General features: G+C 41.3%; 1 protein-coding gene across 3 annotated transcripts in view; it reads left to right on the top strand.

Annotated features, from left to right (window-relative positions):
* Eaat1 (Excitatory amino acid transporter 1) overlaps positions 1-27,852 on the top strand; it is a 341,314-nt gene that overhangs the window by 256,388 nt on the left and 57,074 nt on the right. For all 3 annotated transcript variants that reach the window (XM_067141369.2, XM_068226272.1, XM_067141367.2), the window contains exon 5: positions 22,556-22,751. In XM_067141369.2, coding sequence (XP_066997470.2) covers positions 22,556-22,751 — 196 coding nt within the window. The remainder of the gene's footprint in view (positions 1-22,555; positions 22,752-27,852) is intronic.

The raw sequence follows: 27,852 nt of genomic DNA, 5'->3' as shown, positions 1-27,852 counted from the left end.
ACGTCAGTAAGGCAAGCAAGGCCATCCTCCCTAGTCAGCAAACTTCAATTCGAACATGCCCAGTCGAATGAACAGGAGCAAACTCGGGCATTTTAAGTTACTCGCTCCACTAAAGCGTGATGGTGGTTGCATATCAAGCAAGGCAGGTCTTGCTCCGACTTGGTTACCCGTCTCAAGTTCGAACAATGCACGCCACTAGTCTAAAGACAATTATCAGACTCCTTTTCTCTTAGAAAAGTAGCACCAGTATAGTCTACCCACAGATTGGCGTACATCTTCTCAGACTTCACTTTTCTTGCACGAGCAAATATAATTTTTCTATTTCTGGAAATACTTTTGTTGGTATATATTGGTGAGGGAGTACTGAAACCAATGTCAATTGTGCTTAGATTTATTTTCGCATTGCGTTTCTTAATAATTGATCTTTTTCACTGGGTCTGACGATCTTAATGATAATTCCTCTGCTTGACTGGCCTTGTTTTTTCTTCAAACGATGACAAGCATCAATCATTTCGTAAGTGAGAGTAATATTTGAAACCTGTCCTATTTTTTCACGGTATCATAAGTGTCCGTGGCTTGACTAATCAGGAAATCCGGGAATTTCTACTGTACTGTACTTCTTCTTCCGTATTGTTCGTAATCGTCTGTTTGCATTTTTAACACACTTATCTCTTTCTTCAGGGAATCACTCTCGCTCCTGAGATTTTCTCTGGATATTAAATATAACGAGATGGTTTCAGCTTGCTTCTACAGAAGATCAGAATTTTACTCTAGTTTTTGACGTGCTAGTTGAAGTGATATTCCAACTTCTTCCGTTTGGCGATTTGATTCCCTTATACTTTCTTACTTCACGGTCTATGGAACAAAGTAGTTTATATAGTTCACTAATTGAAGGAGTTTCCAGTTCATCCTCTATAATCGAGGATTCACCATTTCGAATTCCACGTCTAGATTTTATGCACTTAAAATAGCGCCAAGGATCTTCTTCAGTTCGTAAGAATTTAATGCCACCTTCCTTTAATTGTACACATCTGCCATTGAACCACTGACTGCAATCACAGAACTGAATTGTGGCATTTAAATCATGGTGTGACACTGCCTTAGAGCCTTCTACATAGAGCCTCATGTTGATGATAATGCAGAGAAAGGGCAACAGAAAGAAAGAGATAGCACATTAGTAGCAGAATAACAGTGGTTGAGACACAATGGGATCTGAATCAACATTCGCCCACGGGTGTCAACTCGATGACGTATGATATCATCAAGGACGTGACACCATCACAATGTTATAACCTACCATGAACTAATAGTCTGAACCCTACGGGCTACATGAAGGTGAAAGGTAGGGTGTGGAAGAAATGGGATGTTGGAGGGTGATATCGAGAGCGCCCCTACCGGTCAGTGGTGGGAATATAGAACGCACACATCGACACTTCTGCAATATGACGGACATCTATCACAGACCAGGTGCGCGTCTTAATATAACAGTCCTCAAATAACTTCACAGACTCCATAGAAGAAGCCATCAGTCAGATGAGTAACAGTTTATGCTTTGTATTTGGGGAGAGGGCTAACCAGTTCCCTCCAAAATTGCCAACCGCCTGTCGGTGAGCATTCACCAGCACCCTCAGCAGTCCTTGGATTCCTCCCAGATTTGGGAACACGTGCATCTGCTCTTACAAGGCAAAATATGTCGAAACACCAAAGGCATGGTGCGCCATGTGCTCATACTCTGTCATCTTACGTTTCAAAACATGCTTCCGTGGCCGTAATGTAGATCTAGCAGCGAGGGCACCACTTCCGCTTACATTGCTCTAAAAAGTCTCTACATGTCAAAAATTCAAAACACGTGGTTAAAACCGTGTCTCAGCACGTGCTCTGACCGTTTAAACATATTCAAAACACGCTCAATACGCTTTCTGTCATCTAAAGAAATCTTGCGCTTGATCTGCTGTCTATCAGTCATCTAAAGAACTCAATCCCATGCGCCCCTTTTCTTAACAACTATCAAAACATTCAAACTGCGCACTCAAATGCATAGCCTGTAACAGATGTCAAAGTGACAGATGTGAGAATGACGGTCGTCAAAATCATACGACAAATCTCTGCCAAATTATTTCATACAAACATTCTTTCGGCGGTCTCAAGAAATCTCACCAGCCCATGTGCTATCTAAATTCCCTAGGTATCCAATACAAGCCACAAAGAGCAGCAGATCGTCGGCAATTGGAACTTGAGGAAGTCACTCCGGTAAGTGCAATATCAATGCATTCATCAGAGAGGATCTCCCTGAACTCAACACGCTCCTATCGAATGCTTTCTGCATTCCAATACAAGACTCTCAACTCATTAGGACGAGTGCTGTTCTTATTTGCAATTCTGCACCCAGAAGAAAACAGCGTTAAGGAGAACCTTCACTTTCTGTTGGTTAGTGGATGCGCCAAAAAGTTCTTGTAAGGCCGTCGTGATTAAATTGAAAAACCCTCGAATGGCGTGGTTGGTGAAGAGCTTAAAAAGCTCGGAAATTTCAGAAATGGAGAAGTAGGAAGTAGGTTGAGGGGAGGGGTTTGGAGTGGTTGTGGGTGTTGTTTCTTCTGCTGCTGGAGACTGGAGTTATCCCTCCGTGGTAGGGCGGGGAAAGAATTCTCAGAGGCGAGGGTGGGGAGGGAGTTTTAATCAATAAGTCGATAGGCACGGCTGCTCCGTTGGGGTCGGTTACAGAGGCGAAGGTGACATTGGGCCGCAGTCTGGAATGAGTAGGTCCCACGGTGCCCCTTTTAGGGGAAAGGAGCCGGGCGTTCAGTCTTTCAATTAGCCGGAGGTAAGTGCGGCATTTCCTGTGGCTGGTTGTGTGAGCTTCACCACAGTTGACGCACTTAGGGGTATTGGTGAGGTCACCCTTAATGGGGCAGTCCTGTATAGCATGGCGGTTGCTACACAGGATGCAGTTAGATTTACAGTGGCATCCTCCGGAAGTCTGCGCGAACCTCTGGCACCGTAAGCATTATACCGGGCCTTCAATGCTGCGGTAGCGCTCCATTTTAACTAGCGTACGGGCCAGGTAGTTAACATCATAGATATTCTTATTCTCCGTGTCCTCAGAGTACGTAACTAGGAAAAGAGATATCTTCCTCTTAGTCCATTGTGACGCCATCTGAGCCACGGAACTAACTATGAAGGCTAAGTCCGCGAGGTCGAGCTTCACTTGGGTGGTGTCCTGGGTGGAGTGCAACCTTCTGATGATGACCTTAATCCTCTTAGTAGCCGGTGGTCTGGAGTGGTACTGGCCGTTATTCTCCTGAAGTGTCTCCTTCAAAGTATGATGCTCCACGCGTGTGAGTGTATACACGAGAAAGTCAGGACATAATTCCCGGATACTTAATAATATTATAATTAATCGTGTCTAAGGTTCAGTTCTTGTGCATTCATAACAATCATCACCTCATTGTACTTAAGTGTAAGTGCGGTTATCAGCCTTGTATGTCTTATATTAGAATCTACGGTAAGTTAGTTTTAAATTAATTCCAGTGCGTGTACATAAGAACGTACAGCCTGTATCAACGCGCGCGCGTTCGTCTCACAGTTCTAAATGAACCCAGTGCGTGTACATACGGTCCAATCCTCCTGCATTCATTACAAGTGTGGTTATCACACTCTTAGTTTTAAATTAACCCAGTGTGTGTACATACTGTTCAGTCTATAAGCAGAGAATAAGATTAAAATTGTTTTCTTTCAGTGAGCATTATCACTACTAGTTCCTGTTAGGCTTGGACTTGTATGGGGTTGGATTAACGTAACAAGATAAAACAAAACGTCTCTACGTGCTCACTCGTTAGGAGTGTTGGTGAGATTAACGTAATAAATTTAAAAATGTTATGTAGTTTAACATTAGCGAATACAACACCTATATTTTTCCTATGAAAAATAAAGGAACAACTCTGCATTATGTTCCACAGAGCATATTTATTTTTTCACATGTACAATTTTTTCATCAGCTAAGTCTGCTTATTGTCCCCACCCCACGTAGATTTTCTCTGATGCCGTCCTCTCCTAATACCTGAAACTACCATCAGGTTTCCTTTCATTGCACCAGCGAAGACAAGCGCAGCTATCTCCTCTGCAACTGAAGCTTTAGGTGACGTTACATGGTGCATATTCCTACGAAGCAGATTTTCATCAGCTACATGTCCCAATTCAGACATGTGTTCACGTTTACTAGCACCATAACGAGTGGAAGATAAAGTATGAGCTCTTAAGTTGTTCCGTGTTGGCTAGTATAGGAACTGTGGTGAATCGTCCGCTAGGGGCAGAACCGGCACTATCTTAGGGTTGGTATCTACAGTTGTAATATGGTTCTGTTCGGTAGTGTTGTTCTGTGAGGGAAAAAACGTAAGAAAACGTAAGTGTCGTGTTAAGTGAAAGTGAAGATTTGGTAATGTATTCATTTATTTAGTGTAAATATACTGCTGAGCTTATAAAACTTACAAACATACCGAGGAGGAAAAAATGCCTAGTTGCTTCTTTCCAGGCTGTAAGTATGGCTATAAAACTATGAAAGGTAAAAACTTGTTCAAACCACCTAAAAATGAAGAAGAATTTTCAAAATGGAGAAAAGCGATTGGTGTTGTATCATCTCTTTGATCTGGTCTAATGGGCAGGTTTCTTTCACTACCTCCTTCACCAACTCCTTAATCACATCGACATCATCCCGGCTAAAGTTGCCACTTGTATTCGGGCCGGGGTTTAATTACACGCACCCGATAACCAGTAGCACAGTTATCACAGCAGCCACTAAATCCGCCTCCCCCATCTTTCCCAGATCCTCCTTACACTCCATTCCTTTAGTTGTATTCTTTTTCATTCTCCACTGCCATCTCCCGATCACGGCCGGATATTGCTCTACTCCTATCATACTTACCGGCACTCGCCACTCAGCACGTCCGCACGCGTTGCTTGCTTAGGCTAGACTGATTGAGAACTATTTCTACGACGAGAGGAGTGAAAACATTCGCACGGGAATTCTTATATTTGACGAAGTAAAACTAAGAGAACAGAACATTTGCAGCTATGAAAGTTTGACACAAGCTAACGTCTGCACATATACACCCCACTTCATTTCAGCGTATGAACGTGAGACATACTTTTCAGTTATTTAGTAATTATGTTGCAAATGGCATAAAATATTTTGACAGGTAAACTCAGAGCGATTTAAAGACAGTGAACAGAGAGAAATGTTCACTAGGGAATTAAATCTCCTGATAGATGTATTAAATAATTCTACACCATCAGAATCTTCATAAAGATTCAATAGGACATCAAACCTCAAATGAGATAACCTCAGTGGAAAGAATAATACTTTTGCTTCATAAAGGACTCTTGAATCCCTAAGAGTAACAACTGAGAGCACCGAACAGGTGTCAGAGTATTTATTGAATAATAGATTTCGATATGTGCTCGCAGCCAAATTGAATCAAGATCCACTAGAACGGCACTTGGGTACAATAAGCTCATTAACTTGTGACGGTAGATTTTCTAAATTTACACATGTTGCAGTCTATTTATATCCCAACGAAACTTGCCCTGTCACCGGGTAGTAATTGTAAGCCCAGATATGTACTGACATTGACATCATTCGTCAATCAATTGAGAGCCCTGGCTAGGAAGACAGAAGGGACAAATATGGCTGTAGCAGAAAAAGTACAAACCTTCCAATAGCAGATAAGTCGAAGGAGCAATCGTACTCCCAGGGTTACAAGAGCTACGGTTTGTGAACCTGATATAAAACTCTTCAAAAGCCAATTTGCGAACATATTTCCGCTAGACTTCACTGATAACATGGATGACCTCTGACTGGACTTGGAGAATAATTTAGGCCTACTTAAGAGAGATAACCACAGTCTTACTAAGGAGTGATTAATTTATTATCTGGGATATATAGTGCGCAACGTATCCAAGGTCACATGTCATAAATGTGTCGGCCTGCTTCACAGAAAGCCTACAGAAGAAATACTAGTCGCAGCCCTTACGTTTATTAGGGACTATAGCAATAAATACTGCATTGACAGCATTTTCCTCACCCATCCTTCAAGAGTAGTTTGTAATGTGTTCGTACAGGTTGAAAGTGCAGTGGAACAAAATCTCTCCTGTGAGCATAGTCTATGGGGCAAGATATTTTACGAGTGTTTGGACAGTTTGCACAGTATCACTATTAATTCGAAAGAATTAGGAGGCTGCGATGACCATGTTGCGGACATTATCCCTGAACGTGTATTACATTATATGAAGTGTCGATTTTTTTGTGTAACAAGACAGATGAGAAAGGAACTGAAATCTTCTAAGACCACAAAGTCTTCCTGGAAGGTATCTAAACTATCTGACAACCAACTCCCGGAATGGTAAGCAAAAGCATAATATTTTGCTTGCAATAATTGTCCTTTATTCGTATGCTGACTTGTAGGCTCAAGCTCACTTTCTGCTAGAAGAGCGGCCTAGCGGGGAAACCGATGAAGTAGGGGAGAGATCACACTTTTACCTTCTACTCGCTATGCCAGCACGATAAGCAAGGACATGTTCTTTGCAGGGAGCATCCAACATATTAATACCAGGATCATCACTCGCAGAACGAACATCGAGTCGGGTCCCAAGTTCACAACACTGGTATCCAGGGGGGCGAAGCCCAAAAGGAAGAAGATCAGCCCCTTTATTGACGCCCAGCACGCTTCCTCACCTTTCTCCCAGCACTTCTACTCATCCTTACCTTCGTCCGCTTGTCCGCTATCTTCATAGCCATGATAGGTGTTTAGCTACACCAGCGCTGAAGGATGTGCCTTCCTACTCCAGTCTTTCCATAGACGTCTAATTTATCTTGCAATACCCATTTTTCTTCGGGAAGTTCTTAAAATTAAACTCACGTATTCCTTCAAGTGCCTTTGTAGGGCGTAATTTTGCAAATCCAAAGGTGTACTTACCCTAAGAAGTCGAGGCTTAGCGGTGAGAACTGTAAGAACCAATTATTTTGTAAAGTAAATGGCAAATAATTTGAAATGCTAAATTTTACTAATTACAACAAAAATTATGGGAAATAATATTTTGGACGTTCCAAGGTATCATGCTTAATCTCACATGGTGGTGATACCCACTTAACGTCCCTATGCTTAACAACACACAAAATGAAGTAATGTATTTTCCTTTGCAGAACTATAGTATCAATCTATCCCTATGCAAAAGAAGTCAATAATTTCCTCAAGACTGGCATTATTAGAAGTAATTGTAATTTTACCGATTTCTTGCAGAAAAAGTTATTTGTATTTGAGTAAAGTAATTCTCAGGTAACTGTAATTCATCCCAGTAACTATTTCCTCGTGCTATACCCATTACCGCATTCCTGCTATCCTGACAGTGACAATGGCCAGTGGAAAAAGAGCGGAATCCGAACCCACTGGGACGTGATTTTTCATTTCAAATATCCACATGCAACAGTTGATATTCTACCCGCAGTCATCTTGATGATAAGTCGATGACGGTGTTAACACGCTATCACACCCCTCAGTGTCATTACAGATTTAGTGAGTCTCCCAGCCGTATGACTCCCTTACGCATATTGCAAGGAGAGTACAGAATAAACGATGTCTGAATACAAGTCTGCACACTTGACAACAGTGTTGTGAAGGAAAATGAATTACTGACTATAATCAAATATCAGTCATATCAATCGTTATAAATCCTGTGCCTTTCAGTGGACATTGACATAGGACAAATCTTCCACGAGTCGTCTTCAGAATTGGCAGTTTAGATTATTGTCAAGATTTGATTAAAGCATCGCAAAACTTTTATAATTCTGTCATTAACTACGCGGAAATTGTTTCTGTAAGAAATTGTACAAATTCTCCCTCCAGTCAAGATTAACGAATCTGTCTCCGGGAACCACTGAAAACCTAATCTTAATACGCATATTGAGAGATGAACCTCTTGATAAAGACGAACACCACGCTGTTAAGGTTGAGGGAATGCTTCCGTTACATGCTTGCTGAGTACCAAGGAGTTATTGCCAAAGAGTAAATGAGGATTAAATGGAATGTCATTCATAATCACTTGCTGTGCACGTCATTGCTTCAATAAACACGTGTGACCGAGCTCGATAGCTGCAGTCGCTTAAATGCGGCCAGTATCCAGTATTCGGGAGATAGTGGGTTCGAACCCCACTGTCGGCAGCCCTGAAGATGGTTTTCCGCGGTTTCCCATTTTCACACCAGGCAAATGCTGGGGCTGTACCGTAATTAAGGCCACGGCCGCTTCCTTCCCAATCCTAGCCCTTTCCTGTCTCATCGTCGCCATAAGACCTATCTGTGTCGATGCGACATAAAGCCAATAGCAAAAATAAAAATTAAAAAATAAGCACGTGTAAGTGATACAGAATGGGCTAAGAAAATGTGGTGAGATATAGCCGTGGAAGATAAGTTCAAAGCTGTAATGCATGTGGAAGCAAAAAGCAATAAGTGAACTTGTAGTGACCGAGCAAGTGGCCGTGCGGTTAGGGTCGCGCAGCTGTGAGCTTGCATTCGGGAGATAGTGGGTTCGAACCCCACTGTCGGCAGCCCTGAAGATGGTTTTCCGTGGTTTCCCATTTTCACACCAGGCAAATGCTGGGGCTGTACCTTAATGAAGAACACGGCCGCTTCCTTCCCAATCTCCCACCCTTCCGTCACCGAAAACCTTCAATGTGTTAGAGCGACGTTAAAAAATAGCAAAAAATAACTTGTAATGATAAAGAAGAATACATGTATGTAGTCATGATCATTGCCCGTGACCTCCGGTTTCACATGGAATCCGAAATGTGTGAATCTCATTTCAAAATTTTCAAATACATTAGCTGGGATTAGAATTGCGGCCGCCTTTATTGGAAGTCATTGAGAGAATACTGACATCTTCAGTTCAACAAGGGATCTATTGTTCCATTGCGAGCTGTGTACTGTATCGCGAGAGTTCCCTCTCACCCTTAATTGCTAATTTCCTTCGTCTAGCTCTATGGACGTTGCATAACTCATCCCGCTTGGGAGTTGGTCCTCCACTTGAGAATTCAAGCAAGTCGAGGAGAAACATTTCACAGAACTTACCTTGCACGTGTCTCTGGAAGAAATATATCAATGGAAATTTCTTGCAATCGCTTATTCAAATTCGGAAAAATTTAGTAGTAGTTTCAGATATGAACACACAATGCAATCTGTCCCAGAAACTTTACGATTGGAAGTTTAACTAATTAGTACCCTTTCATATATAGAACCTCGTTCACCAGACATGTCTAAATATCTTGATACTGTACTTAGTGTTATTCATCAGTTATAATGAGTGTCATGCATACCGCACACCTCATGATGAAGAAATTAAGCAGAAAATGGCAACACAAGTGTAGACCAGAGCAATACTGGGACGGCATTGTTACGGTTCAACATCCTAACCTTACAGTGCGTGTTACAGCCTGTGTTGCTGCAATGTCTGTAATAGTTTGCGGCTGGGCTAAGCAGAAGTGTTTCGCTATTAGAGGCACATGTTTTCCAATGTTTGTCGGATTCGATCGCTCAGCGTTACACGTCCGAGACTTAAAGTTTGACCGCCTATGGTGAAATGTCACAGTATCAGATGTCGTGCTTCTATAAAAAAGACGCAGTAGTAGTAGAGCAACTGATTTCCATAGCCAGGGAGGATGATTTGAATTTTACTGAGTCAACATTTTTGATTGGTGCAGTATCAGCAAGGTCAATTACCTCTGGCGTTATCATGATGTCAGGAAGTTCGTAATCTAACCTCATGGGCTCCCTGGTGGAGCCCATCGGTCAGGTTAACAACCGGTTTCTTTGTGGAGAGGGTTATCTCCCCTAGATCGTCCTTCGGTCCACCAAAAAATTGGAAGAGAGAGGGTTCTCCCACTGGACCCTCCATTACATCACCAAAAATGTGCCCGTCTCCTTAGCAACACTCTTCCTCCTCAGGCTTGATTCCTGAGAGCGGTGGACTGCTGGAGATCAGCAGTGCTTACTCCGCCTGAACTGTGCAGAGTGACGACTTGTACTTTTTCCTTTGGGTGGGGGGGCGAAACACGCTCCCCAGCGTGGCGAGCAACACAAATACATCGCCCCCGACATGCTGTTAATTCTAAGAGAAAGAGACAGCAGAGAGGGTTGGGAAGTAATGATACTAAGGAAGTATCGTGCCTGTCGCCGTGTCAAACATGCTGCCAGGTAGAGTAGGTATTGGGTTGCATGTTACTGGAGGTTGGTATTAAGGACCAGGAAAAATCCCCATAAGCAGAAATGGAAAATGCCTATAGGTAAAACCTGGTATGTTCTACATAGGACATGCAAAGGATGTGGTTTGCAGAAGTCCAGGTAATATTGCTAGGTAGGAACACGTATCATGAAAAATGAAGTTACCTATTAAAAGCCAGTCCAGTTATTCGGGGGATCAGATCTAGACACTACTGTGAACAGCGCAGGCCTTACCCGTTACCAAGTTATACCGCTAGAATTCTTAGGACCTGCTGCACAGTCTAGTCAGAAGCGATCACTCGTACCTAACCTCCGATCCCGGAGAACGTGGCCACGCCACGCCACGCCCGCCGGGACCTCTTGGAGGGAGCAGGCACATGGCGATGAGCCAACTTTCTCTATGCCCGGGCCATGGTGCTCCATACCGGGCAACTGGGATGAGAGGACGGCTGAACCCCTGCGTCGTTTGCGCACACCGGCACCTCCCTATGTGCAGAGCAAGCTATGTGGCGGTTGGCACCAGAACAGCAATTGCAGCGCACAAGAGACCACAGATAACCTGACATTTACCTCACCTCATACAGCGTAAACACTGCAAGAGTTTCTGAGGTACTTTCCAGATTGTCTTCTCGTTTTCTCGCCTCCCTGGGTGCAGTCGTGAGTTGCGGCTGGGAGGTCCTCTCCTTGTGGGCCGGTGTATTCTTCCTCCTGATACGGTGATGGCGGCGGTCCCTTCTTGGCCGGGAGGAGGCATCGTCATGGTGGTGCTTCTCCTCCCGGCCTGGGGACTGTACGGGCACGGGGAGACCCGCTGCAGTGCCAGGCGAAGTCGGCCGACGCTAGCACCTTAGTTGTTTCCCTATCCTGTACCGTACGCAAAGATATCTGCATCGTGAAGCTGATGCTTTCAGGCCGTAAGGCCTGGGTAGCAGCCTTGGAACGCCATACGTCGCCCGTTTCTACATCCGTGCTGCCGTTCTCCATCGTCCGGGGCGCCATCCTCGATTGCGTCCGGGTGAAGGACTATTCCTGATTGGCCGGTGCTGTCGTCCTTGGCTGGTGGCCTTAGATATCTGGGTCCACTTGGTGGGTAGCACCTTCGCGGCACTCGGGGGGGGGGGCTGTCCCGTCAGGTATTCGCAGCTTGGGGTACCATGATAGCCGAGGGTCACAAGTCCGTGTCCACCTGCTTGTTCCTCTGCCTCCTAGCGGTCTGCGTGGCGGACGTCGTTGTCTCAGGCCTGGTAAAAGTGTGTGACCCCCCCCCCGGCTCGACGTCCTCTCCGGAGACTGTTGGACCCTCTGCATGGGTCTGTCAATCCTGTAGATGAAACATATACATTTGCTCGGGATTGTGATCTGCTGCATCGGGCTGAGGATATCTTCGTAGTGCTGCGTGCCGTTTGGATACCCGAGGAAGATGAGCACGCTCTCTCGTAGAAAGGCCTCGAAGTCCCAGGACAGAATTGGGGAAGTCTTGGAAGTAGATATGATAGAACACCAAATGGTTGAGCATGCGTTCCCTCATACTTTACATAGACAACTGTATCAACTTCTCCTTGTAGTATGCCAATGGCGCCGGGTTGCCTGGGTCAACGTGACCAGTATCGAGCCTGAAGGTTTCGCGTTCACTTCGTCGAGCATCATCTGCTTTCCTTCTTCGTTGATCACGCTTTTGTCGGACATCTTACCTCTTGCTACCTGAAATTAAAGCCTTTTAAACAAATAGCACTCAAAAGTGCTGCTTAGACAATGCTCTTTAGTAAGAGTGCACAGGTGCAGACAAATATATGCCCTGGTAGTACTGATACATACAAGACCCGGAAAGGAGGGGGGCAGACGACTCGTAGTGTGTGCAGTCGTTTCTGTGGACAAGCGAGACGGGTAGTGGGGGATTACAGAGGGAGCTAGTTGTCGCATTGGAAGGTGGAGGGAGTATAGATGGCAGCTCAGGTCATACGATGGCGGCATGGGAAGGTTGAGGTGGAATAAACTTCATTCGTTTGTTGACAGATGGCGGAAAAGTGCATTAGTTTGTTCCTAGAGAGCTCAGCATATGCGGCAAAAGTTCATTAATTGTTTGTCCTACGACGTGTGGCGGTATGCAACAGAACTTATTTGAGAGAACGTAGGGGCAACAACAACGGGGATGGTGGTATTTTAGAGTGCGCGCGTTTTGAATTTGACAGGTAAACATAGAGCACGTGCTTGAGAGTGAATGACAGGCTGAGAGCGCTACTTTCGCTCAGATAGCAGCACACGTCTTCAAATGACGGTATGGAAAGGTGGTACAGACTACCACTTTATTTTACCCATTTTGGTATGTACCATGCATAACGACCCGCTGCGTCTTAACCAGAACGCTTTTTGCCACCGCTTTTCATAGTTCCTGGATGGCCTTCACACCTACCGTAGTGGTTCCAGGGCCCTCGAAGTGCCCACTGTACTTCACCCCTACCGGCAATCCCGTACTTCGGCTGTTCAATCTCCACAGGCAAGGGGATGGAATTAATGATTTCACAAAAAATATGCCGAATGCCCTCTAACATTCCATTTCTTTTCTCTGTTCTGTTTATTCTTTTCTTGAATATTTGTACAGATTTTACAAAAGGATCAAACACCCCTGGTAAATAGTTCCACTCCTTCACGCCTTTCCCAATGAATGAAAATTTACCCCAATCGCTTCTGCTAAAATGCCCGTGTAATTTTACAGTATACTTGTCAAACCAGCCGATATAATTATTTTTCAACCGAAGCCTCTCACGAATTTCCTCCCATGGTTCCTCTCCTGTACAGGCTCTACATAATCCTGTAAGTATAGTTTTTACCCTCCTATTACTTAAAGCTTCCCACCCACGTTTCTCCTACATTTCTGATACACTATTTTTTCTATTGAAATCTCATTTTACAAATCTTGCTGCTTTCCTCTGCACGCCATCTATTTCTTTTATTAGAAGAATGCGTTCTTCAGCACTTGCTTGTTTGATCCTTTTGTAAAATCTGTACAAATATTCAAGAAAAGAATAAACAGAACAGAGAAAAGAAATGGAATGTTAGAGGGCATTCGGCATATTAAGATAATGAGAAGAAAACGCGTTGTAAAACTCTTTACATTGATCAGTTTGGCGAAGACATGGGCAGTGTTTTGATTGTTGAACACTACGTTTCAAAGCATATTTGACTTGATCAGTTGTCTTAGAACGCACGAGTTATGCAAAAGCAAACTTAGAGTACACATCGATGACAGTGAGTACTTGTATCCCTTATTGGTAGAGGCATAAGGAATCATTTTTACTAAATCAGCTGAGCATAGATCATCCTTTCCACTTGTCATGACACGTCAGGGACGGTAGCTGCGACGAATTGGTTTATGTAACTCGTGCGCAGTGCTTATCCCTACAGGTGAGGTCTTGCTTTGAATAGTTATTACTCAATAATACAAGCATTACTTAATTCCTTCTCTATTTCCACGAATAGAATCACTGTTTCATGCTTTTTTGAGACTAGGATCCTAAGAGGATTTTAGCAGTTTTAGACGTTTTACTAGTAGGTTGAGATTTTTCTAGTATGTCACGTCTACATAGGGTAACAGAGGCTTTTTATATGAAATAAGACCACATGCAGACAGTTTATGTGAAGGAAACAGCTTAGAAATGAAATATCGTTACTTGCGACTCTTATTTACATTTACAGCTTCTGTCTTCTTGTAATGATGTCGAGTAGCGTCAGTCGTAAAACAAATCGTTTTATTTCTCTTAAGATTAACTTGCAAAAGTATACTCTTGTCAGGTATCCATGAGAAGAGGAGTTCTAAGATACATTTTGTAGGTCTATATTTCACACCTTTTACGATAAAACTGTTGCCATTTATCTTAACATCAGCAGTACCTATGCGAAATCATTTTCTTCGTAGCGAATGCCGTATGTTTTCAGTTTGCCCTGTAAAGAGTTTCTCTATGTAAGGAGCAAAGAGTGAACCATAGGTGTTCGTAACAAATTGCCTTAACAGATCACGATACTGCGGTGTGGTCACGACCTCATACAAGGAAGGTAGATCATGTGGTGTTCGTGTTTCTGCAGTGACGTTTATAGTTGAAAACAATCTGCTTAGATAGTAAAGAGACCTTAAGATCGTCCTCCTCTTCTTCTTCCTCATCCTGCTTTTCCTCTTTCTGTTACTCCACATGTTGGGATGTTTGCATGGTAACAGAACATATGGTAGGCTTAGACGAAGTAGAATTTAAAATCTCTCTTAGAGGTGTACCGAGTTGTATTTTCAAGAAGAAATCAGTATCTGCTTTAATACGTTTAAGTTCTATTATTTACATCGAATACTGTTTCGTGCACGGATGATACGTTTCGTAATATTTTTGTTTGGTGTTGAATGACTTAGGTTTCAGATCAAGTGCATTCTCTAACCGCTGTATTGATGCTTAAAACTATCCAAAGACAATGCGATACCGATCGTGATGTAGATCACTTTCTTTATCAATAAATAAGAAGTCCTATCGTTGTGATTATCAAGATGTAGCACACGGACGTTTAAAGTCATTGAATGTCATATCAGTTTTAACATGATCGTCATACACGTGACGCATTTTGAGTTCATCTTGTCTAAAAAACACAATGTTATTGGCATTTTCCCGTATCAGCTGCTTAATCACACGGGAATAGGCTTGATATAAATAAAAGCAATCTATATATTTATGACATCCCATTCTAAAGCGCTCATGACATCGTTCTGTAGCGACATCGTCGAAGATCATGAGAGAATTGTGAATCACATCATTTGGAGGCAGTGCATGCTCACGTGCAGTAAATTAAAAATATCTTAATCCAGCTTTAACCGGGTCCTGCATGATAAGTTGTAGAATCTACAGCGGTTGAGAGAGTAACTTGGGATATTGTAAATATTCTGTAAGCGTATGCCATTTGAAGAGGTAATGAGCGTTAGTATAAGATTTGACTTCGCATATCCCGATGGTTTAGTAATGATACATCGAATTGTAAAGGGGAACGGTGTTTCATGACGAATTTACGTAGTTGTAACAGAACTAGGTAGGAGATGTGACACAATTTTACTCACAGCAAGTGTGTCTTACTGCTGCATAATCCCTATGATGACTGAATGAAAAGTTAGAATATGGTAAGCATATATAACAAATGAGACAAGAAGTAACTATTAGTTGGAAAATCGCTGTTGACGAGAGAATTAATTTGCAGAATGGGAAACAATGGAGTACAGACGCTATGAAGAAGAAACGAAAACTGTAGGATGGAAAGCGGATGTTAAGGCAGCGAGACAAGCTATTCGAGGAGAATATATCCAGGGTTATTCACAAAAGCTCCACGCGCAGCAAGAGCAAGAATTTCTCCTAAGAGTAAAGCAATGTTTTGGAAACGAAAAATTTGCTACGTTATCCAGACAATTAAGAATTCACGGTTTTCACGGTATGTTTATGCGAAATCAGCTACTAGCATACGAGAGTGAATGCGAGAATGCTGTGATCAACTTAGACGACAGTCGTGGACGTGGGACTCATAAGGTTGTCTACGTGAAAGGAAAATCTAAGGTATGGTTTTTCGATAGTTATGGAGACTTATCCCTCCATTGGAGCTCATATGCTACGTCGGAAACAGTGCAGTAATTTTTTACAAAAACGCATATAAAATGCAATACACGTATGTGCGGTTGATTATGTCTAATCTTCCTAGATGAAACCTAGACTGCAGACGAAGAGCATCATTATACACGTGATGTCGAATGTTGCAAGAACATCCACTGTACGAGGAGAAGGAAATAAACAACTGTCTACTTTAATACACCGATCAAACCCGATCATCACTTTCATAATCTTGGACTAGCATACTTTTAGTCTTGAATAAGCATCCTTCGAAAGTCCGGCTCCTTGGCTGAATCGTGACTGTAGTGCTTTTCGATTCAGAAGGACGTGGGTCCAATTCCTTGCCGAGTCGGCGATTTTAACCTGAAATAGTCAATTCCCTTGGCTCGTGGACTGGGTGTTTGTGCTGTTCCCAACATCCCTGAAACTCACACACCACACGCAAAACTATCCTCCACCACAATAACACGCTCTTTCTTATAAACGGCTGTGGCCGCCCACCCTTGTCGGAGGGTCTGCCTTACAAGGGCTCTACCCGGATAGAAATAGCCACACAAAATTATAATTATTGTACCGGAAAATTATTATGGGCCAGAGCAGGGGAAGGATCTCAGGTAGTGTGCGGTTACTTACTGGAGCAGGTACAGAGAAGGATATTTTCGCAGGGCGAATAATAGGTGGTAAAATCTTTTTGACAATATTTATTGAAATTTTCATGTAAATCACCCTGCAGTTGAAATGTCAAAATTAAATTTTTTGTCAATCTTTTCAAAAGGCAAAAATGAAATATCGGCGCTGTTATATTCTGAGACATCCACTTGATTTAAAAAATGTCCAAAATGAATACCAATTTTCTGAGATCATAAACACCCTACAGTTCATCTAGGATCTCTTATATAGCTTTAAATTCCAAAATAACACTTTGCACATAGTACTTCATTTAACCAAATAGCGTAAAACCCAATCGTGATGCAAACCTACAGTTTTCCAAGATTTTCAAACATAATATTAACACACACTTCCATTAATAATCTGATAGTTCGAATAAAAGTTTTCAACCACTTGCTGTATACTCCTACAGTTCATCTAAATCGATTTTATAAGAAAATAAAATAGTGCACTTGCTTTATGGCAAACCCTATAGTTCGTCTAAGTGAGATGACTTCAATTTATAAAAGATTTTAAAGAGAAATCTACAGTTCAAAACAAGACATGGAGACTTCTTGAATTATTGGGAATAGTAAAATTCACACGAAGCACTTTTCTGTTGACGAATGTAGCACTATAAATGATTGAGTGCTTTGTTAAAAGTCAGTTAGTGTCTAAGTGGAATTTCTCACTCAAAAAATATATGAAAAACACTTATATCACCTGTAATCTGCTTATAATGATTGATGAAGTACTGTCCTGCGGCTTGATGACTGGAACTTTCTGCAGCGTGCAGCCAAGACTCTAACTCATCACCAGCAGCGTGACACGTCCATTCAATGAAGACACCACGTTATTATCCCTCGTCGAAATCACGATCATTCCCTCGCTGGATACCACGGTTGAAGAAACCACGTTTAATCCCACGCTGGAAATGACGTTCTACGCAGTGTAATATCACGACACTTAGCCAAGATTTCCGACGTTCTTTTAAAGAGAAATGTTGAAACACGGAAAGTTCAATTGGCACAATATAATGGGTTGTAGAACTCCTAATTATCATTAATGTTGGTATTTTACACTTACACAAGTCTTAATGCATAGTTCGTATTTTCACTTTTTGTTTTATGATGTTAAATACGTGACTCAGAATATCACAGTCTATGCTATAGTATGATCCATAAGTCAAGTTAATGCAGTGATGACATACAGTCGTTTTCAAAAATGGAAAACACAGTCTTTCACTCACAGTTTATAGAATAAAAATTGAACACTGTCACAGTTCATAACAGTCACTGATTATGTCTTAGGTTCAATCGTATAATAATCATCACAGTCCACGAAACACTTGAGAAAATGCCATTACTATCATTCCTATAATCATCTCTGGAATACTAATGTTCATAGATTAAGAAGTTTTTATGACTGAATTTGCATGAACGAGTTCGTATGGCCTAATATTGTCATAAAAAGTTCTTAACATTCAGTTAGTTTCTCATGGTCATAATCGAAATTCCGAGAAAATACATGAAAAAATAGTCACATTTAGTCCTGTTATTTGCTGAATATTTAGTGGAATAGTACTTCACATAGTTCATAATCGTACTAGTATACGAGAAATGCGTCTAAGAATCAATTAAATCGTCATTAATTAGTTCAGTTTATCACACACAATGTCCTAGTATGCTGTTACTGTCAATGACAAAGTTCAAAATTACAAGAAATTGACAAAGACCGCAATACCGTCAACTGGTAAACAAAACACTTGAATTCCCAATTATACTTCAATACGCAGTCTCTATCGTAAATTCCCTTAGTTAAGACATTCGCGAATCTTAAACAATGATGGTTTAGTCGGAGAAAATTTTATAACATTTCACACGCCTCTACGTGGCCGAAACTTCACTTGCGACGTCCTCGCACAATTTCAAAGTTCTAGAGTGTAACTTTTATGTCTCTCGCGAAGCGCGACGGAGCATACCGACGTCTTGTCATGATCGTAGAGTTTAAGATACACTGACTGTACCCTCGGTTCGTCGACCTATTTATATCCGGCTGGGAGCCGCACTCCGAGTCAGGTGACAGAGGGGTGATAATACTTCCCAAATTTCAACTCATCGTATCTTTGAAACCACTGGACAGATTAGCCTTAAATTTGTAGGGTTGTACTTTTAAATGTGAACTACAAATTGGTGTTAGTCTCATATTTATTGGTCCAGTCGTTAAAAAGCTTAAAAAATAGTTTCGAGACGTTTCTGCGGGGAGGTGAGCTACAAGCAGTGCTGACGTCACACGACCTTGCCCCTCTCATGCTGTCTTCCTCACGCAGTGCAGTAGGGACGATAACATGCTCTCGCACAGCTGTTCGTACGTCGTAACAGCCATTGGCGATGGCAGTTTGAATAATAATAATTACACGTTCTTTTTTACAGTAAGCAACATCACACATAAATACGTCATTGAATCTGATTTCAAGAATGGTTTTAAAACAGAACCTGATTCGAGTGGACCGTTGCTTGGATTTTCATAGAGATATAACACCGAACGTACATCATGAGGCTGATCAACCTACAACACACTTCGATAATCGTCATTTCAGCGTCACTTGTAATATCATTACAGATTTGTATGGTATTCATCAAATACACGCCCTGCACGACTTTATAATTGCAGAAGGTGATTATAGCATTTGTGAGAAACCGACAGTAGTGCTCTATAATCATGTGACTGTAACACACATCAGTGATATCACGCTTAGGCTTGTGAATAAACATAATCAGTTCATTAATTTAGATTGTCACACTCACGTAGTTTACAAACTTCGTCATAAAAGACTATGAAACAAATCCATAAAACACTGTGTACATCGAGGTAACTACCACAATTTTGCGAAGAGTCATGAAGTTAATAGATGTGTATAGACAGATATCCATGACTTAGATTATACGGTACTACAACAGTATACAAGAGATGTTAGACTTCATGAGCACAGTAGAAACTCAAGAAGGTGTAGTACGAAGTGAGCTTCCTCCTTATCAACTTTTTATATTTGGACTCAATAAAAACGATGGAATTTGCATCATCAACCAGCAAGATTATACAGCCTAGCTAGGCTGAGTGGCTCAGATGTTTAAGGCGCTGATTTACTGAAACAAAGTTGGGAGGTTCGATCCTGGCTCATTCCAATGATACCTGTTAGAAAGTGCTCAAATACGTCAGTTCTGTGTCGGTAGATTTACCAGCACATAAAAGAAATCCTGCGGGAAAATGTTCGGCACCTCGGCGTCCCCGAAAATCGTAAAAGTAGTTAGTGGAACGTAAACCAATAACATTATTATTGTGTACACACTACCTCATGAACGCTACCTTACATTGAAGGACGCATAGATAAGGCAGATGTAATTGGTCCCAGCACATCTCAACTAAATAACCATGGTCTTGCCTTTCACTTTTCTGAAGCTCGCCATGAAGTAAATAGTGTAGAAGTAGACAGGTCAAAGAATGTTGGTATTACAAGTGCTGAAGAAAGTAATCTCTTACGGATGGCAGGACGGTATCCTAAAGCTATTAACAAATGAATTATAAATGTGGACAGTATCTTTACAGGTATGTTAACATTCAAACATAGTTTTGGCTTCGCTAAAGACTATAGACATATTATAATCGGCGCAAAAAGACCTAATCCTGATCCGTGATAGAAGTGATTAAATTCCTCTTAAAACTGCAGGAACACTTGTAGACTCGAAAATCATGCTTCATGGTTTCATGTGGAGGATTCCACATGTAACGTTATCAGATAGAGAAACACTTCGATTACTCAAGATTGTAGAAAGTGATACACCATTGCCTATGCGATTTCGAAGTTGTGAGCTGCTGGAGTATCCTGTGTTACCGGCTATAAACAAGCATAACTGGGCTGTATAAACATCACCTTTCAATGAAAAACCCTGTAGATTATTAGTGCATTTCAAACGAATCATTAATTCAACCACACGATAGATATCTCTCAGATTAATTACTGCAAATTGAGACATAGTCTATACCTTAACGGAATGAATTATCCCTACGGAAACATGGGCATTAATTTCGAGAAAAGTAAATTTGGCTTGCTCTATGACACGATTTGTGAATTTCAGTCATCGTATTACCGAAACGAAGATCATTGCTATACTCTCCTGAAGAACATGAAGTGTCTCCTGTTGATATTTGTCTAGAATTTGAAGCATCAAAAATATTTTACTAACCCTACAGCCTATTGCCTCGTTATTCACATGCCTGATGTAATTTACGATCTACAATTGAATATCGTTACAATACTGTAAATAAGAATATTTCAACATCATTATGATAAAGCGCATGCTCCTACATCGAAGATCACGGAGTGGAAAGAAGAAAGCATAGACGGTAACAAACAAGCAACAGAAACCTGTATGTGCAATCTTGTATCGAACCTAACGATGTACTAGTGCGCAAGACGTATTAGAACATAGTAGCTTACTCCATATGCCACATCGTTTGAATACGTATTTACCGATCAGCTTTCTGTCCACGTACGTTGCTTACGATTGTACATTGTGTTTTGTCCCTTATTGACCCCATACAGGACGGCAACAATCTCGTATTGACGGACGAGTAAAACAGTCATTTTATTTCCGCTGCTTGTTTCATTCATTAAAATCGTAAGGATTTCTGGTCTTACTTAGAAACGAGACAAAAATACGTAGAATAGCATATATAATACAACACGGACTCATATCCATGTTCTTCAAGAGCCTCCTTCTTATGTGCTTGTGACTGGACAGCGAAGAAGAAAAAGAATATGTTAGAACCAAAATGCAAATATGCAGTGACATTAAAAGCTATTAAGACTAAGAATGAACTTGAATTCTGGTATTGTAACAATGATTATACTTTTTACCGAGGTGGCACGAGCTGAAACAGCGCGGAGGAGATGGCTACGAGTTGTGTATACTTCGAACTGATTTGTGCACGCAGACCAGAACTCTGTCTGTAATAAAATAGGAAATGGCCAAGGTCAGTTCATAGCTTTATCTGGAGTTGAAGAGGAAAACTCACGGCATACTATTTCTAGGATGATCAACTCTTCTCTTCTTTCCTCCCTTTTCCCCTTCTCTCCTGTCCTATATCTCGTCGAATATTTATCTCTTTCTTTTCTTTCACTTCTTCCCTCCTCTAATCTCATTTCTCCTCTTACACTTCCCCTCCATTCTATCCTCTACCCCTTTTCCCTTTCATCCCTCCTCGTCTCGCTGTCACCTCCTCTCTCTTCTTTCCCCAGAGGTCCTCTCCTCCAGCGTCTCCGAAAACAGTAATAGCAGTAAGTGGGACGTAAAATAATTAACATTATTAACTTATATCCTCTTCTCTTTCTGTTGTTCTCTTTCTCCCTCTCTTTTTCTTCCTTCACTCCTCACATCTTCTTTCCTCCCCTCTCATCTACTCTTTTCTGAGCGATATAAAACGACAGTATGTTCGGCTGATTTCCTTAATAATAGCTTTACTCGCGTAAAACGGCGGGCTCGCAATCTACATGTGAGTGACTTTAACCCGAGCCCTTGGGAGTATCTGAGAGTATATTGGGTGTGGTGCACTGCGAAACTTATCTATACTTACTTTCAGAATACATCGGGATAGCTCCATATCCACACCATATACACTTACGAGTACAAAAGGTAATGAGCACAACATCACTAAAATGAAGCAGCAGTATTTAAATTAAAGTAACTTTTAGAGAACTGTCGCAAGTATCTGAACTGTATTTTCTAATAAACTACTCTGACTACAGGAAGGGGGAAATTCCATGACTTATTACTTTCGTTCGATTTTGTGGCTAATTAATAAATTAAAGAATAGCTTTCATTCCTATTGCAAGAACACTGGTAATATATATCATTCTAAATAACACTTTATATCACATATACAGTATAGACAACATAACAATTTGTGGCTTAGTGTACATATTAAACCACTGTATTTTTAAAATTTCTTTTGTCATTCTAGCTACGAAAAATCTAACCCTCTACGACTGGAAGATATCCCACAAATTTGAAAACGGCATGAATATAATGGGCCTTGTGGTATTCTCCGTGGTGTTCGGAATTACTATTAGTAAGATGGGGAAAAATGGTGAACCTCTTCTGAAATTCTTCACAGCCCTCGGCGCAGCCATGATGATCATTACGAACTGGGTCATTTGGTAAGTTGAATTCTTTGTACTTTCTATCACATTTACATTCTTTGCTCCATAAGCTTCTTTCTATCACTGAATCCACATAACGGCAGGCATTGTAGTTACCGAGAGCAAAAGATTTCTGAACTTTTCTATTACGTTACCGAAACAGTTTATTCAGTCGCAATTTTCTTCGTGCCAAAACAGGAAATTTAAAGGGCTTAAAAATAATTCTTTGTAAAACGAATAGTTATGACGAAATAAACGCAGCTACAAAAATATTTGTTATAATTATTAATTTTATCAAGAGCTTAATACAGTACTTTCTTAGCTATTAAATTCTCTGTATTGGCACAAATAATAACATATGTAAGTTGAGTAGCATCCTGCTTCACACAAATTACCGAGCTAAAAGTAGTATTCCAAGCAAGCCTCGGATCTATGGGCGTAACGGAGTCCTATTTCCATCTGACATACGAGGGTTGGCGAACATAAAGAAATTCCATGGGGAACTATTAATATTAATGGGGTTTATGGAAGAAAGAAAATAGAACTGGCTGAGTCAGCAGAGAGGATGCGTCTGGATGAGTTAGGAGTTAGTGATATTCGGGTAAAGGAAGATATAGATAATATAAAATGTTCTTAACAGGTGTTAAAAAGGTATTATTTTGTTCCCTGTAGGTCGAAATTTAGTTCTCCGTATCTCTATTTTCCATCCTGCAGTTAATGCAGTTCAAAAATCAAAACATGCTGTATAATGTGTAGTAGGGCCTACTGTATATATTTGTTACAATGTCTGACACTATCGGGAAACTGGCCGTAGATATGAACTGAAATGTGCTTATTACGGTTGTTCAACTCTTGTTTCTTTACGTAAATAACAGAAAGTCGCCGGCTTCTCAAAATTTTTAGGTAATTAGCCAGCTTTCGCAGAAGGGCTTTCAAGAGATAAGATAAGCAGGAAATGGCTTGGCCCTTCCTGACCTGTATGTGCCCTGAATTGTTCGAGTAAAGTAGGTTGTTAGTGTCGAATGCAGTATAGACCCGTAACCAACTGCACCTGAACACGAGGACTTCCTCATTGCAGGAGTAGGTACCGACCGTCGTTTCTAGGAATTTTTTTTTCATTGTTTGTTGAGGCATCTCAGTTTTCTTGTCTGCCCTGCTATTGAGACAGTGTTGGTGTGTTACGTAAAAACTGCCAGTAATGGATTGAATATTGGTGACAATAAGATCGGGTACGGAATGTTGTAGGACTCTTGTGTTTTCCTTCTCGATGATTTTGTGGTTCGTTTGGGCATTAATGTTTAGTTCTTTACAGTGAGTGATTTCATTATCGTTCTTTCTCGGCGTGAGTCTTTCAATCTTTACTTTTAGTGCTGTTATGTGTTGTCATTAAATATGGGTGATATGCCGAAATATTTAACTGGTGCAAAAAAGCGAAAAATACAACAAGAAAAACAGGAATTCATTAACAAATTAACAGAAGTCGACGCACTTTGCGAAATAATTGTTCCATCAGGAATGATTCAAGACGAACATCAACCCGAACCGTGCCATATTGTAGAGTAGTAGAAAACGAAAATGATTTACAAACCTTAAATGTCAATACTGTTGAAACGCGATTCTAAAATAAATGTTAATGAATGTGACGCATTCTCACAAGCAGCGAGAGGGTTTTTCAAAGAGCCCATTAACTATGAAACAAAAATGCGTATCCTGGCTTTAAAACCATGTAGATCATTTGGGCTTTTTCCGAAGGACACAGTAACAAGGAGAAGGTTTAGCAGAGATTATTATTATTGCAACACAAACACTGGCCAGAAGTTAGATAGGTTTTGGTTGTGCTATTTCCTAAAGTGTGAACCGTGCCGGCATTTCGGTGAAAACGGTGAAGGGCAAAACAGGCGTAATGGCTCTATTTGTGATTGGCAAGGGCTAAGTAAAAGAAAAGTTCATGTGCTTAGTCATTGTCACCTACAACCTTGTGTTTCTGAGTCTGCGTGGAAGAAAAACACTACAATTGAGAATCGAATTTCAGAGGAATGTCGGAAGTGGAATGATATTTGTCCGCATAATCGACATACTTCGAATCTTGGCTGTTAGTTCGCTTCGTGGACAGGGAGAACAAGAAGGGACAATCGGACCAGGAAGTGGAGATTATGCATCTTGTTTCTATCTATAATTCTCTACTGAAGTCTCAAATCGCTCATAGGCTACAATACTGACACAACCAAAAAAAAAACAAGTTCTGAGATAAATGAGTTTAATGTTTCTGACGGGCTGCAGACAATAATTAAATTCTCCTGCAACAATGGCGCAACTTACAGTGTGTTACTCTTGATGAAAAGAATGTGCTTCGCAACTACCGAGCTCCAGGTGCAAACCGAGAAGCGCCAATATTGTAGTCAATGTAAACAACAAAGCAAAGAATGCACTTCTGCCATTTGTTGGTGGAATTTTGAACTACAAGGTATGCCGCTATTGCTGTTGGAAAGAAGACGAATCTACAATACTGGAGAGCACATTAGTTCCAAATTCGTATTTTTTGAGTTGTGCCACTATTGCAGTCCACGAGCGATATAACCAACACTCACTTACGATCAAAATACCTTCACCATGATATCCAGAACGTTTTTCCTGCTACATTCGTTCATGAATGTTTAACAGCTGAAATGAGAGCGGCATCATTTTATTCTCTAATCTTTGATACCACGCAAGACCTTTTAAACAGATATCAGTTAGTGTAGTAATCAGATACGTTACTACAGTTGAGCACAAATGGTGGAAAGAGACGCGGAGTAAATCAATCATTTCTTGGGTTTACGGAAATGGTCAGCCAGATTAGCAAAAGCTTTGAGCACACGATTTTAGAAATTTTAGGTAAAATGGGGATATACATCAGCAAATGTAGAGGACTGGAGCGGTCAGCATGATGAACTTCAAGCAAGGATAAAGGAACTGGTACCAAATGCAGATTTTATACACTGCGCAGCCTATAATAATCTGATGTTAAGTGACTCAGTTTCCGGTATTACAGAATTGTGACAGTTCTATGTCATTCAGTGTGTGCACGTTTTCTTTAGCGAAAGCTTCCTCGTTGGCTTCAGTTGAACAGAATGTGTGTGTGTGTGTGTTACTTTAATTTTTTTTTGCAAGTTGCTTTACGTCGCACCGACACAGATAGGTCTTATGGTGACGATGGGACAGGAACGGGCTGGAAGTGGGAAAGAAGCTGCCGTGGCCTTATTTAAGGTACAGCCCCAGCATTTGCCTGGTATGAAAATGGGAAGCCAGGCAATTACTTTAAAAGTGTGCGTGACAGTAATAGCGAATTCACTGCGTCTTGGCCATACTAAATAACTTCCCTTCTGTAATGAAGTGTTTGGATGCTGTGGTACTGCATAGCCATAAATCGTTAGAGACAGGACAGGCATAGTCAATAAAGCAACTCGAAAACTTCGATTTTGCGTTGATGCTTGCTTTGCAGAATCTTGTACTGAAGAGGACAAATTTAGCTTCAAACTTATTGAGTCATGTGATATTAACTTTCGTTCGTCATTGTTAAGAAATTTGTGCGATAACTTAACGCATTTGAGGCAGAATTGTTCCTGCTTTTCTAGAAGAAGCAAAGGAACTGACTAGGCGATGGAAAATAACGTGCGAATTGCAACCAAAACGTCTGAAAGTAGTCAGGCGTTTCGTTGATGAACTGTCGACCGAGCTCGATAGCTGCAGTCGCTTAAGTGCGGCCAGTATCCAGTATTCGGGAGATAGTGGGTTCGAACCCCACTGTCGGCAGCCCTGAAGATGGTTTTCCGTGCTTTCCCATTTTCACACCAGGAAAATGCTGGGGCTGTACCTTAGTTAAGGCCATGGACGCTTCCTTCCCACTCCTAGCCCTTTCCTACCCTATCGTCGCCATAAGACCCATCTGTGTCGGTGCGACGTAAAGCAGCTTGCAAAATGAACAGTCGTCTCATTCAAGAATTATTAGTGATCCCCTAAAAGACCTCCAGGTTCGCGTATTCAACAGTTCTCTGGATATAATTATTACACAATTAGAAGATCGATTTACAAGCCACTCTGGAGAGTTTTTAATTTCTCTTGCCCGGAAGTGTAATAAATCTAACTCGGGAAGAAATAAGGTAAGGTAAGGGTGTATTCTGCCCGAAAGCAGGTCCGAACCTCCGCAGAGGTGTGCCTGAGCCGGAGTTTACGTACGGTAGGGTGGCCATTTCCTTTCCGCTCCTCCATTCCCTTACCCCCCTCCCCCACCAACAGCGCGTGGTAACCCATCCAAATCTTGACCACGCCCAATGTTGTTTAACTTCGGAGATCTCACGGGATCCGGTGTTTCAACACGGCTACGGCCGTTGGCAATGGGAAGAAATGGGGAATAAAATACAAAGACTTGCCGACGGATCTCTCAGGGGCATAAAGCCTTCTCAGTCAAGTCCAGTCCTTTAGATCCTTATTATCTGAAAATATAAGCAGCAAGATGCCCATGAGGGACATTGCGGATCTGTTACGGAAACAAACCACCTTGTAAGTAGCTTGCCAGGCCTTAACACTACGAGCATAGCGGCCGCGGAGAGGAGTTTCCCCAAACTGAAATTAATAAAAGCTAATTTACGAAGCACGATGCGTCAAGTTAGTATTAGTGATTTGTCAGTATTAAGCATTGGATAAAAACGAGCAAGAAACATACATATCGACGAAATTGTTGAAGAATTTCTAGTTCCTAAAAGAGCGAAGCCTGGATCAGTGTGCCGGTTCAAATTAAAGAGTCGTTTGTAAGTACATTAGCAGTGTAATAACATTTCAGAACTATATTTATAAGCTAATATAGGGATTGTGGGTAATGCAACAGATGCCTATAAAATCGTGCCGATAACTTCAATTTAAACCTATCATCGTTTGGAAAGGATTATGGGATCTGTTTCGTAAGTGTTCCAGAGTTTCTGTGTTCTTTCAGTTTGGCAAGAGAGGATAGTTAGGACTTCCTCATCGTGTTTATTGTTTCCTTGCTAGACCGTTAGAATTTTGTCAGGTCCGATGCTTATTCAGGACCTCGTTCCAGTACAACTTAAAGTTTTCTTTCTTGAAATATATTTGCATGGTGCAT

Source organism: Anabrus simplex, chromosome 2, assembly GCF_040414725.1.
Source record: "Anabrus simplex isolate iqAnaSimp1 chromosome 2, ASM4041472v1, whole genome shotgun sequence".
Taxonomy (NCBI): Eukaryota; Metazoa; Arthropoda; class Insecta; order Orthoptera; family Tettigoniidae; genus Anabrus; species Anabrus simplex.
The sequence above is the reverse complement of the archived record's forward strand: the minus strand, read 5'-3'. Positions and strand labels throughout refer to the sequence as shown.